We start from the raw sequence: 14,438 nt of genomic DNA on the forward strand, positions 1-14,438 counted from the left end.
GAGCTGTTTGAAGGCTCTCAAAGTTGGTTCTTTGTGAACAAATTGTATTTTGGAAAGGTCTTGAAATACTTCTTTTATTGATGTATTATGTAGCAAGGTGAAGAATTATTGTATTATTGCTAGCTTAATACATCTAGGCCCATTTATCTTTATTGGGCCTGCTTTTTTCCAGCTTATTTCTTTGGACTCCTGTTTTGGGCTTGTTATACTCTTTGTCGCCTGCAGGAAAAGAGTAAGATTATTATTACTAAAGCCCATTTTTTGAGCTGGTTACAGTTGAGCTGGAAAAAGGAATATTCCTCCACAAAAGTTGTTACAGAAGGCTTCAAGGGATTGGTTGATTGTTTTAAAATCACCTGAATCCGTTCATCCTTATAGGGAGATTTGCGTAAAGAGGGCCCAGCTGAAGGGTTTTTCTGGTATTTAAATAAACTTGTTGAGCAAGCTTACAGGGGTGTGAGAAAATTTAGTATCAACTCTGAAGCGCTGGGTATTTTTTTTATTTAGTATTTTATTTGTTGTTGAGAGCATTACTCTATCTTTCTTCAACTCCTGAGAAATCCTCTATAATTTTTTCTTGAATATCAGTAAAGAAGTTTGAGAGAGCTTTCACAATGAACGTAAATCTCATTTAGAGACTGAACCACTATAATTTCTGTGTTGCCTACTCTTTCTGTTCTTCCTCTTCTACATTAAATTTTTTTGTTTAATCTTACTGCTGTTTTCTTTTGAATTGTAATCATAATAATCTTATAGCTCGGTTCAACATTATCCCTACGATTTCTATGGGTGAGGTTCCTAGGTGGTCCGTTTAGGGTTGATGCTTCCTGAGTTCCAAATGATGCTAGGTGTGGCATTGGAATTCTTGTTAAAAGATCCTCATGATTGTGCGATTGCCGCTATGCAAGGATTTAGACCAAGATCCACTTCGGCTCTCTCGACAGAGGCTTGTGCAATTTTGGATGGTATTCTAGACTAACCCCTTTCCGTCACGGCTACGTAGCTTGTTGGTTCGACTTGTCCTTAACCTTTGTTTTGTTTTAGTGGATTTTGTGTCAATAAAACAAATTATTATTAATTAATTGTCACCTTTCTTAAATGTCGTTTTTGTATTTTTGCCCCCCAAAAAAAATGTCATTTTCCCATGAGATCTCAATTATTTTCCTAGTTGTATTTTTCTAAAAAAAAACAATAATTCAAACATGTATAATTTAGTGTCGCTTCAAGTGTTCTATGTTTCAATAACAAAACAATCATTTTCACCATTTCTCTCTCTAAAATTATTATTCAATTTTGCTCTCTCTTTTATTTCTTTGATTGGGTGAGGAAGAGAATATTTTTTATGATTTCTTTTCCAAAAGAAAAAGAGCTAGAGAGAGAGAACAAAGAGAAACAACTCTAATAGAAAAAATAATTAGATGACAAAGTTGAGCCACAAAAGAAGTCCTATGGGATTTATCAAATGCTCATAGGATTTTGTTGATCACTAATTGCTGCAATTGCTGTTTCTATTTTTATCTTAAGTTCCTCTTCCTCTGCTCTCTCTGCCTGTAAAAAAAAATAAAAAATATATATAAATAAAAATAAAAATAACCAATATTTTTCATATTATTAAACACGTGACATCAAAAGTCGTACTAACATTTTCATCAATAACACAATACAAAAATTTGTACCGTACTAACATTTTCGTCAATAATACAATAGAAAAATTTGTGAGAAGATTCGAACCGATGTTGAACCATACTCATATAAGTTACCATAAAAAAAAGAAAGTTCTTTCAATTTATGCTATCACTAAGTTTAATATTTTACATTTTATTTCATATATTATAATTTATTAACACCAGAAAATGGTGTTGTAATAAAATCCATACAAGTTGTCCAAAAAAAAATCTATACGGTGTAATAGAAGAAATTGGAAAAAGAAAATAATTTTCATCCCTTTTGATAATAAAAGTTATACATTCAAGACTAAAAACTATCCAATTGAGTAACTATAACTAATAAATTGAACAATATTTTGACTAATATATTACCTATGATCAAAGTCGCACACTGACTCTCAATAAGACGAAGATCTATAGTATATAAGTAAAAATAACTTAAAAGATAACGAGAATACTAAGAAGGTATTCAATTAGTGGAGATGTTCAGGTGTACTCCAACCTTAGGTTTCCTTCTCTAGAAAAAGAAAAGAAGAACTAATTCTAATAATATGAAATATTTTAAGTGAAAGAAAAAAAAAACAAAATCATTTATGACCAAAATAAATAATGTCATGATATTAGAGAAATATATAGAGCGTCATTGTTACTAAAGATGACACACGAAAGGAGGTCACAAAAATATTTGAACTCAATGATTTAAAAGAACTTAAACCATAAAAAGAAGCCAAGTAAAAAAGGTTGAGACCTTTGGATTCGGATTCTTCAATTTTTTTCAATGATAGATTTAATCTGATTTTGTTTATACCTTTTAGTTGGGTCTATCGTGAGACAAGCATCATCCTGGCACAATTGTACCTTTTGACAAATTTGACATTATCCCATCCTCTGCTCTGCTAGCATGTCCACAAATTCTCTCTCTCTCGTTTTGTTTTTCAACTAATGCTACCTGCCTAAATTTTATTTCCATTTTTTAGAAATATAAAAAGCTAAAACTCCATTCGATAATAATTTAGATTTCATTTGGTAATCATTTTATTTTTTATTTTTGTTTTTTAAAGTTAAAGCTATGGATACTACTTTCTCCTCCAAATTTCTTCATTTATTATCTACCATTCACCAATGGTTTAAAAAACTAAGTCAAATTTTGATATCTAAAAAAAATAGTTTTCAAAACTTTGTTTTTATTTTTGAAATTTGGCTAAGAATTCAATCATTGTACTTGAGAAATATAAAAATCATGGCAAAAATTATAGATGATATAGGCTTAATTTTCAAAATCACTATAAAAAATAAGAGAAAATAAATTTAATTTTCAAAAACCAAAAACTAAAAACGAAATACCTAAACAGAATCTCAACTATTGATACCGGGTTTTTTTTTTTTTTTTAACTTCAAAGATATTAGTAATTGATCTCACCAAAAATAATCCCTCTAGCACATTCTATAGTGTAGATTCTCTATAGTTTACTACCATAGTCTTAATATAGTTAAAACCTAAATTTGAATATTTCGTGTTTTTTTAGGAGATGTTTGGAGCTGTTTGAAGTATTGAGTTAAGTTTTAAAATCTAGAGTTAATAAGTTGAAGTTAGGAAATATATGTTTGGGATGCAAAATTGTTAGTCCCGAATTAGGAAACGATGAGGGGGAAGAAGAAGATGAAATTACTTGATAAATATGTAAATTTCAATAGTGAACATTGTTGAACTTATAAACCGGTGGCCAAATACTTCCTTTAGGATTATTGAGCCCTCAACTTCAACTTAATAGAGTAACCCACACTCTATTTTTAGGATTTCAATTATAATGGTTGGATTTCCAACTATTATAACCTATAATTAATTACACAATTATTATTTTAAATTATTTTTCGTTAAAATGTTTATTATTTCCTACTATTCTCTTCCCCTCTTTGTTATAATGTTCATTATTTTCTATTTAAACTAAAGCAATCTGCACCAACAATACATACTAAAATAGTGTACACGTCAAACATAGAGTACTATAACTCATAAACTCTAATAACCAACTTAGCATCCCAAATTTATCAATTTCGGAGTTTATTAGACAAAAACCCACAGGTTTCGACAATACCCCCCACAAACAAATTCCTCCCAAATCCATTTCTTTCGCATAGTTTCATAAACCTGCACTTCAACTAGACTTATTTGTTCAACTGTTTATGGCCAAATGGTATTAATATGTGTTTGTCTCTGTCTCGTGAGTGTTCTAATTCTCGACTCTAGTTATAAAATTTGTGTGTATTGTGTGAGTAGTGATAATTGTAGAAAAGACTACAATTAATGAAGGGCCTGGTCGCTGTGGTTGGAAACACTTGGTCATTAAAGACTAGATAACACAGTAAATGGGGGTCGGAGATGGGATAAGACAGAACAAGACCAATACTAAATAGTACTTCCATGGCGCCCTATCATTATTGTTCACTTCCCTATCCACAAATCTAAGTCATGGAGCTCAAATAACCTTAGCAATAATAATAAAAATATATATAAGAATTCAAATGTGATGACTTAATTAGGCTTCGTTTTGTGTGTCCAACCACATTTTTGTTGAAATTAATGAGATTGGAGAGATTTCTACTTTAATTGGTGTGTGAGTTTAAAAGATTAAATATAGGCTAACAATGGTAAAACTCACCTAAATAAGTCTTTACTAAGTTATTAAAAATACCTATGAATTTATTTGGGTCATAATTATGAAGTCAACCAATGAGAGGAAAAGAAAGAATACATGAGCATTATCAAATTCATAGGGAATAACATTGTAATGCCCCAAGCCAAAAATCAAGGTTAGGATTCAAATCAAATGGCAACGTCATTCTTACTTGTCTTGAACTTCTTTTAAGAGTGAAAACTATTCCCACAAGCCATAGGGGTCCTTTCAACATGTTTTGTTCTCACTCACATGTTTTCTATGAAAGTTTCCAAAAAAACCACCCAATAAGAATGTCTAAATCGTTTCAAATTGGTTCACCTAGTGGAAAATAAGAATGTCTAAATCAATTTGAAAATAAAAATGTCTACATCGTTTCAAATTGGTTCTTTCTCAACTCAAACCAACTTCAACGAGATTGGTTGTTTGGGTGTAGAAATTACATATATCTATATTTGAGCATGCTCAAAAATCACATAGCCCCTCTATTTATTTAGTAGATTTAGAGATTGGAGAAGGGAAGAAGGGGATTAAGAGAGTAACGAGCAAGAGAGAGAGAGAGAAGGTAAATGTGGAAGATTGTCAGGCTATAGATTGAAACAAATGAGCGAGAGAAAAAGGAGTTTGATCTAAATCAACAGTTTTTGGCCACATATGTTATAACGACATCTTTTAAATTTTTTTAAAAAAGATTGAGAATATTAATATAACTTTGCAAAATCAATAGATATTATCGAAACGATACAAAGTTTAATGGTATAGATAAGTATTTATGTCCATATATCAACAATAACATGGGCATTTTAAATTTTTTTTTGAAAACTTAAGAATATTATTGAAATTAAGTACAAAGTACACCAATGATGTTTTCTATAATTTAACTTAAATGGTAAGTAGTTTATCTAACCAAAGGTTAAACTTTTCTTCCTTTTTCTTTTACCTTACTAACAATCACTGAAAATTTTTTTTTCAATTAATCTAAACATACCTAATTGGATAAGACACATCCTACAAATTTGAAGGCGATTCTTCACCTACCATTATTGTTTTTTTTTTTTTTTTTTCCTCCTTTGGGAACTAATTTTAATGAGAAGAAAAGGACAGTTTCGACCTGAAGAGGGACACAAATAACTATTGAATTGGATACTTTTGTCTCCAATAACTACTTAATTCGAATCCAATCATTCTCTTTACTTGCCTCCACATATATTAATAAAATCCAAATAGACAGACCAAGAAACCCACAAAACGTAGTGTGTGGAAAGTACTTCTAAAAGAAAAATATTTAGATGTAAAACTCAAGCAACTATCAAATAAACAACTGTAATGTGGTAGTTATTTATTTATTTTTTTCCTTTATGTATAAAAGAAGAAAAGCATGAATTAGATGCAACTCATCCCAAAATCAACTTGGTAAGTATTATATTTTATTTTTTCACACTATAAATTAATTTCTATAAATATTCATGAACCATACATTAATATTACTAGATCCTATCTATTTGTGAAAGCATGTCGATACAACCACCCTCCAACTATCTCGACAATGGATCACACCATATTACTTTCAAGATTCCACTATACATTTTTGTTTAGAGGATTCTACCGACATGGCACTTATACCACTTGAGAGTGTCAACGACCTGGACAATATCCATCCAGCTATTTTCACAATATGTGATATTACTTTTACTTTTAGAACTACTCAAAATGCCTCATACCAATGGAGATAATTGTCCTTACTTATATATCCATGGCTTATAATTTTTCGTACAACACTATGGACTATTAAAATTTTTCGGAAATTTACCCATCAAAATCACAATCATTTATTGATGCCTTTGATGATTGATTATTGAAAAGAAATAAAAAGAACATAGAAAGCGAAAAGTAAAAAGAGAAAAGGAATGGAACCTCAAGGAAGAGCGTGTTGAGAAGCCTGTTGGCAACGACGGTGAGGCCGCAATAATCTTGAGTTTCAGCGATTCAATCACTTGACAAACTTTCAATATGGCGTCGTTTCTTCTTTCACATGTCATACTCACTACCATCGTCTTCTCCCCCATGTAATTCACGTTCAACTGCTTAACAATTTCGAAATTTCATTCAATTTTTCAAGAACAAAAAAAAAGCCCTAGAAATTCAAAATTCTTACATCGAGAATTTCGATCGGGAATGACGACGGCGACTTCTCTTCTACTCGCCGATTACAATTCTTCGTTCTCCTCTTCCTAGAGATTCGATTGCCGTTTCCGCCGTCGTCGTCGTCATTTGTTGCTGTGTTATTGATTTTGCCTGATTCGAGGTCTGAAATCTCCGATTCGATTCTCTTCTCTTGCGCTCGGAGCTCTTGAATGTACTCGATCGCGTCTTTTATTATCGACGCCTTGTCCATCTGCGTTGTTATTTACACCAAATACTTCAAATTATAAACTCTTACCATTTTTCTTACCTTTTTTTTTTTTTTTTACTTTGGTTAAAAATCATTTTTCTAAATGGTAAAAGAAAAACTAAATTTAATTTAAAACTACATAGACTTAATCGTTATCAATTGAAGTTTACAAGAACCAAAAGTGATTTTAACCTACTTTTTTTTCACCTCAAATGATAAATACCATTTTTCACTCTCCTATCTCATTTTCGTTTTCCTTGAATTTGTGAGTTTGTTTTACACTTTCGAATGTGTCTAGTAGGAATTTATTTGGCAAGTAATTCGAAAAAAAAACTAATGAAAATATAATTGTATTTTATGTTCATATATGTATTTGACAGTAAATTTAGAAATTAGATCCAATTTCAACAGGGATTCAAAATGAGTTTTGATAATATAATTATAAATCATAAATTAATTATAGTTAATAATTAAATATTAAGTTGAATATAAACTATTATAATTTAATTATGAACTTGCACTATGTTAAAATTTTTCTATAACTATTATTTGGTAAAATTACATAATTTACTATATTTGTTAATGTTTTTATCTTTTTCAATATAATTTTATAGTTTAAATTTTCAAATTGAAAATCTAAATACATTGAAAATACAAAAATATTGTTTTCGAAATTTGTACGGTTTAGATCACAGAATCTGGAAACAATTTTCACATATCAAATAATCAATAAACTTTCAAGTTTGGTTTATTTGGTTCATGAAATTTCAAAAAAGTGACCATTTAAATTCATTAAAAAAAGAAATAAAAATGAAATTATATGAACCAAAATAACCATTTTTTGAAAGTACAAGACGCAAATGAACCAAAGTTATTAAAAGTACAAGGACCAAAATGTACTTTTTAAACATATGGTGATTAAAATAAACAATTTAAAAATAGAAGAAAGATACGAGAACCGAAGCAATGTTTAAGTCTTAAAAAAAAAAATGAAAGTTCGAAGAGCAAGGAAAAAAAAGGTTTTAAAGTACAATTTGAAAATATGTAGGTTATTTTAAATAGTTATCAAACATTTAATTTTGAGTAGTTGTCAAGCACTCAAACACTTAAAACAAATACATCCTAAATTTATAATTATAAAAGTCGAGACCAAATAGACATCAACTTTAAAATTGCGAAATTTATCATTTTTCGACTTTATAAATCTCTCACGTTCACAAAATATATAAGTTAGATCGATGTTGCTCCAGGATATGGTTGTGTATGAAAGAAAAAAAAATTATAAAATGAATTTTAAACTATTAAAAATAGTGTAATATTTGGAATTAAATTAAACTTTGGACGAATAAGTTAGAAGTGAATCTCCACATTGTAATATTTTATTTTTTTATTTTTTTTAAATGACATATTTTGTCTCAATTAATAATTGAATTGTTATTCAAAAAAGATAATAGTTGAATTGGAAAAAAAAAACAAAAAAACAAAAAAAGAAAACAAAACAAAACAAAACGTACGTACTGCTCCAATGATTGTTTGTGAGTTTGTCGTGATCACTATTTCTTTCTCGTAATATTTGGACAAATAGATAATAAACAAAATAATGAATGATTTAAATCATCTTTAAATTCAGAATTTGAAGTCTAAAACTAAATACTTACCATTTACGTTTATTTTATTCTATTTTAAATTTTGTTCTTTTAAAATAGAAGAAAAATATCATTTTGATCTTTAAATTTTGGATCTTATTTTTATTTCGTCCGTGAATTTTAAAATGTAACATTTTTCATTAAATTTTGAGTTTGATTTTAATTTAGTCTCTAAGTTTCAAAAATGTTATAATTTTACCCTTGATATTTGAATTTTATTTCAATTCAGTCCCTAGATTTCAAGATTTTATATTTTTAACTTCAATTTTTCATTAAATACTTGTTTTCGATCATTAACGACAATGTCTCTTAATTAATTTAAAATAATTATGAAGTGAAATTTTATACCTAATGAAAAATAGTGAAATTTAATCAATTAGAAATATCTTAATTATTTTAAATTTATTAACATACATTAACATTAAAGGCGAAAAATGAGTATTCAGTGAATAATCGAGATTAAAAGTATAAATCTTGAAATCTAGGGACAAAATTGAAACAAAACTTAAATATTAAAGGTAAAAGTGTAATATTCTAAAGTCTAAAGACTAAATTAAAACCAAATTCAAAACTTAAGTACTGAATGTGTAACATAAAAAAAAAAAATTCCTTAAAATATTAAAATAAAAATTGAGCATAAAAAAGTGTCTTTCTCTCTCTTCTCTATATATATTTATAGATACCACAAATATACATACACAAATTTTTTAGAGATGTAATCGTTAGATATGTTCGATTAGTACAACAATTATAGTTAAGCAAATTTGAACTTCCTTGTCTCGAGAAACAAAGTCATATAAATTTGAAAGAAATAGTTAAATTTTCGAAATAATTTTCATATTAATTTATATAAAATTAACACAATAACTTAGTCTTAAAGAAAAAAAAGTGAGTATTGAATAAAACTAGGATTTAAACACATTATTTCATCATTTATTTTATTGTTATGATTATTATTATTATTTTGAGTTTAATACTTGCAATTGTAAATGGTACTATTTTTTTTTTTTTTTTTAATGAAAATGATTATTTTGTTTCGTAAATTATATTTAAATTCGATTTTCTTATTATCAAAAGTAAGTATAGTTCTCAAAATAATTTGACATTACTACATTCACTTATGTACACATAAGAAAAAAATTATTAATATTATTCTACTAGATCTTCTTCAAAATGATTAAATTTTGTTTCCTTTCAACAACTCACCCAATTTTTTCAATTTAATATGCATGCTGTTACAAAATGTATTAAATAAATGACTAAATGATTTAAAATCTCGTGTTGATTTGATTTGAATGTGTGAAATGATTGCATATTTATCCAAAAAAAATATAGAAAAGCATTATTTTATTTGTTTAAAATCCCCAGAATTTATAATTGCTTTAATAAATACGCAAATCCCCAGGGAACGAGTTGATTGGTGAGAGAATCGAGATTAGATATTTTCTAATAATAACACTAAGAGGTTTAAATACTACTTTTCTTTTTTTAGGAAAATTATTTGAAATGGTAAAATTTTTTAAATTATTTATAAGATATGGTAAAATTTTATAACTATCAATGATAGACGTTGATCGACACTGATAGACTTCTCTCAATATCTATTAATGTACTGATAGACAAGGATAGAAGTTTATTAGTGTCTATCAACATCTATCATTGATAGTTCTAAAATTTTATTATATTTTATAAATATTTTGATCCATTTTTCTATATTTAAAAACAACCATTTTTTTTTTAATTTTAGTTCTTATATATTTATAATATTTATTTTGATCCTTATGCGGTCAATTTTAATTCACTTTGATCTTGGTACTTTCAAAATATTTAGTTCAATTCTTATATTTTCACTTTCGATTCATTTTGGTTATTGAACTTTTAAAAGTAGTTATTTTAATCCCATAAAATTGAAATAAAAATAAAAATGAAGAGATCAAAATAGTTGTTTTTTAAAGTACAAGGATTAAATGAATATTTTGAAAGTACATAAACTAAAATGAATTAAAATTAAAAGTATAAAAACTAAAAATGAACATTTTAAAAATACAGAAACCAAAATAAACTAAAACTAAAAATATAGAGATTAAAGTAGTATTTAAACTAATAATAATAATAACCTAAATAAATAATAAGTTGAATTGCTTTCCTCATATTTTATTAAGGATAAAATTCATTCAATCTTTCCTCGGATTTTATTAAAGATAAAAAACAATTTTTTTCTAAAACAATTCTAAAATAATAAGAAATCATAATACCTTTCTCGATTTCTGAAACAATTAAAATCATTTTTAACAATTTTAAGATCATTTTATAATAGTTTTAATAATTTAAAGTTAATTTTAACCGTATAAAAATATATTTAAAAGTGTAAAATTAGATTAATTTTTGACTTTTTTTAAATATAATAAAATGAATCAAAATATTTATAAAATATATTAAAATTTTAGAACTATCAATGATAGACGCTGCTATCAATGTCTATTAGTAACATTGTTAGATATTGATAGGAGTCTATCACTGTCTATCAACGTCTATAATTCATAGTTTCAAAATTTTATTATATTTTGTAAATATTTTCAATTTTACTATTTGAAATAATTTCCCTTAATTTTGAGTGATTAACTGTATTTTAGAGTCTCATTAAGAAAAATATTATAATAAAAAAAATAATTAATTAAAAAAATGAATTGACTTACTTTGGTGATATTAGGGACCACAGCTCTGAGAGCAAGAAGCCTATCGTTGAGCTTCTTCCTCCGATTCCTCTCTGATAAGATGTTCTTCGACGCTTCTAACGATGATAACGTTCCGTCCGGCGAGCTCGAATCGTAAGAACCGTAAAATGCTTCATCCAATCCCCAACTGCAATTGCTATCTTCGTCAATTTCAATCAAAATTAGGAACAGAGAGCCAAATTAAAAAGAGAAATGGAGAAACAACCTGTCGAATTCTTCCGTCTGCAGGAACATATTCGTTTCCCAGTAATACCGATACTCGTCGAGAATGTTCTCCATCGGCGGCGAATCGGACGGACGGCCGGAGGATACGGCGGCGATGGAGAGGAGGAGAGTGGCTTTGCAGGAAAGAGTTGCTGAAATTGGGAGGTGTCTTATAAGGGCGAAAACGAGTGCCCCGAGTTTATTATTAATTGAATAAATAATTTATTTATTTTAAAAAAAACCCACGTGGGTTGCAGTTTGATGCTTCTGGGAAAGATCTGGACCGTTCAAAATTTGAAGACCGTTTTGACGTGTTCGAAGCTGAGTGGACATGATCTACTCGCGGTTGATGGCGCGTGGGAGATAACCGCATAATTATTTAAACGCTCGTTTCATTGTCTGTTACGGTCAACGAGGAATGGTCCGACCGTCACGCCCTTCTTTTCCATAAATGCAATAAATACAATATAACAATACTATTGTAAATTTGTTTGTACTATCGACTTCGAGGTTTGAGATTCGATTCCTCCACTCCACAATTTAATTACAATTTTTTTAAAAAAAAATCTTATAAATTTGAGAAGCACATTCAACATATAGATATCAATAAAGTAAAATATTAAAATAAAATATATAAATATATAATATAAATAAATAATATAAGTAAATAAAATAAAAATGATGGATTTCTCTACTTTCTCCAATCTTTTTTATTTTGTCCAATGTGTATTTTTTAAAGCCCATCAAACATCACTATTTATAGACATTTTGACAAGTATGAGGTATATTACATGGACACTAACAGTGTACAATTTTGAGACACAGGACAATATTTGGGGTAATAGGGGTATGACATATGGCCAATGGACATTAAACATGAGCATTTAATGAGTATCTATTATCATAATATTTATAATACTCCCCCTTAGATGTTTATTATATATATTTGAAATATGTCTCATTAAAACCTTACAAGGAAAAAATCTCATGAGACAAAAAAAATTCCAATGAAAGAAAAAGAGTACATATATATATAATTTATACTTCTAAAAGAATATATTTGCTCTCCCTCATGAAAACATCACTTAAGATCTCTGAGCCACCACATTCCAATGTTGTGTACTAATTTCTCAAAGGAATTTTGTAAGTAAGCCTATCAGGTTATTCTTCGAATAAATTTGTTGTACGGTGATGTCACAATTTTCTTCAAGATCATGAGTGTAGAAAAGCTTTGGTGAAATATGTTTTGTTTTATCTCCTTCAATATATCCTCCTTTGATTTGGGATATGCATGGTGTGTTGTCTTCGTATAATATCGTTGGAATATTTTTACCAGAAGATAAACCATGTGTTCCACGAATGTACTGAGTAATTGATCTTAGCCATACACATTCTTGACTAGCCTGGTGAATTGCACAAATTTCAACATGATTTGAGGAAGTGGTCATTATGGTATGTTTCACCAATCGTCGTGATATAGCAATTTCTCCACATGTGAATAGATAACTTGTAGTTTTGTATGGATCAGATAAATGTCCAGAATCTGTATAAGCAACTAGATCAAAATTTGATTTATTTGAATAAAATAAACCCATGTTGATTGTTCCTTAGAGATAACGGAGTATATGCTTAATTCGTTCCAATGTCTTTTTGTAGGAGAAGAATTATATCTTGCTAATAAATTTACTGAAAATGCAATATCTGGTTTTATATTATCAGCAAGATACATAAGTGCACCAATTGCATTAAGACATGATACTTTAGGACCAAGAAGTTCTTCATTATCATCTCGAAGTCGAAATATATCTTTCTTCACATCTAGTGAATGAACTTCTAATGGAATGTTCAATGGATGTGTTTTGTCCATATAAAACTTTTTCAAACTTTTTCCTGTATAAGTTGACTGATGAACATGTTGGGTTTTATGTCTTAAAACTCACAGTTTATAAAAGATAAATATATTCTATAGTCAATAAACTTATTATTGATTCTATAAATTGCATAAATAAAAGTATAAATCCAATAAACTAATATCCATGGCTATTATATGAATACTTGAACTTTATGTAGAGACATAGAGATGAATCAAGTTCGAGTACATAGCCAAAACAATCTATAGTACATGATTAAGGCTGGGTACCATATTCTGGTAATACTATTGGATGCGGCCTACTCTGTAGCTGTTACAAGTTGTTGTAAAGATACTACAAACGAAGTGATCCAGATTCATTCATGTATTGACATGAGGAGTGAGAGCATTCTATGCAATGAGTTTGAATAAGATCATACCAAGAAATAAGTCACTCTTACTTTATAACGTTGTTTACTGTGTAAGACTGACTATTTCACTTAGATGACCTAAGTAACTCGATCTTAATCCTGAGCTAACTATGAACTCCTGTTTTTTTTTTTTTTTTTTTTTTATTGTCCTTAGATTTGCATAGGTGAGGGTTGCCTTAAACAGCGCTGGCTCAATAAGCCTCCCATTTCAGGGGTAAGGCCCGGTAGATAGCTGGGGACATAGGATGCAAAACAGAATTCACGCCTACCCGATTTAGGGATATGAGAAAGGTTGTTCTCTTAAGTACTGAATCCAGGTCTTGAATAAGGGGCCTCACCCTTTCGCTGGGCTAAAAGGGATCTGGTTTAATGACTAGATCACAAACCAATTGTTCATTAGAGAATCAGTAGAAACTTAAGGAATAAGACGTAATCTCGGGGGGTAAAACAGACATTTGACCCAGCCATTATTACAAACAATCTGTGGAGGGTCGACTTACTGATTACGGATAAATCATGTGGATATAATATATCTACAGTGAGGGGAGTGCAACTATGGCTTTAGTGGAGTGACCCATCAGTTAATGAATAGGGATTAATTCGGTATAAAGAATTTAACCAATTAATCTCGGATCGTTGGAGCCCATGAACTATAGGTCCGCGAGGTTCCTCTACTAGCTCGTAAATGGATTAGTTTTAGAGTAGCATGATAAGTTATTTTGAAACGTTCAAATTAGAATTAAATGGAATTAGAGAATTACTTAAATATATTTAAATATTAAATTCATGAATAGGGATTCATGAAGGTGGAATTTGTATAAAATTATTTTATATTTAAT

General features: G+C 28.8%; 1 protein-coding gene across 1 annotated transcript; it reads right to left on the bottom strand.

Moving 5' to 3' along the window:
- Window positions 1-1,300: 1,300 nt before the first annotated feature.
- Window positions 1,301-11,502, bottom strand: LOC120079607 (transcription factor bHLH35-like). Its single transcript, XM_039033834.1, is given in 6 exon segments — window positions 1,301-1,548; window positions 6,257-6,300; window positions 6,303-6,423; window positions 6,498-6,737; window positions 11,077-11,242; window positions 11,321-11,502. Coding segments are annotated over 6 exon segments (735 nt in total). The 5' UTR covers window positions 11,395-11,502; the 3' UTR covers window positions 1,301-1,458.
- Window positions 11,503-14,438: the final 2,936 nt, after the last annotated feature.

This window comes from Benincasa hispida, chromosome 6, assembly GCF_009727055.1.
Source record: "Benincasa hispida cultivar B227 chromosome 6, ASM972705v1, whole genome shotgun sequence".
Lineage (NCBI taxonomy): Eukaryota > Viridiplantae > Streptophyta > Magnoliopsida > Cucurbitales > Cucurbitaceae > Benincasa > Benincasa hispida.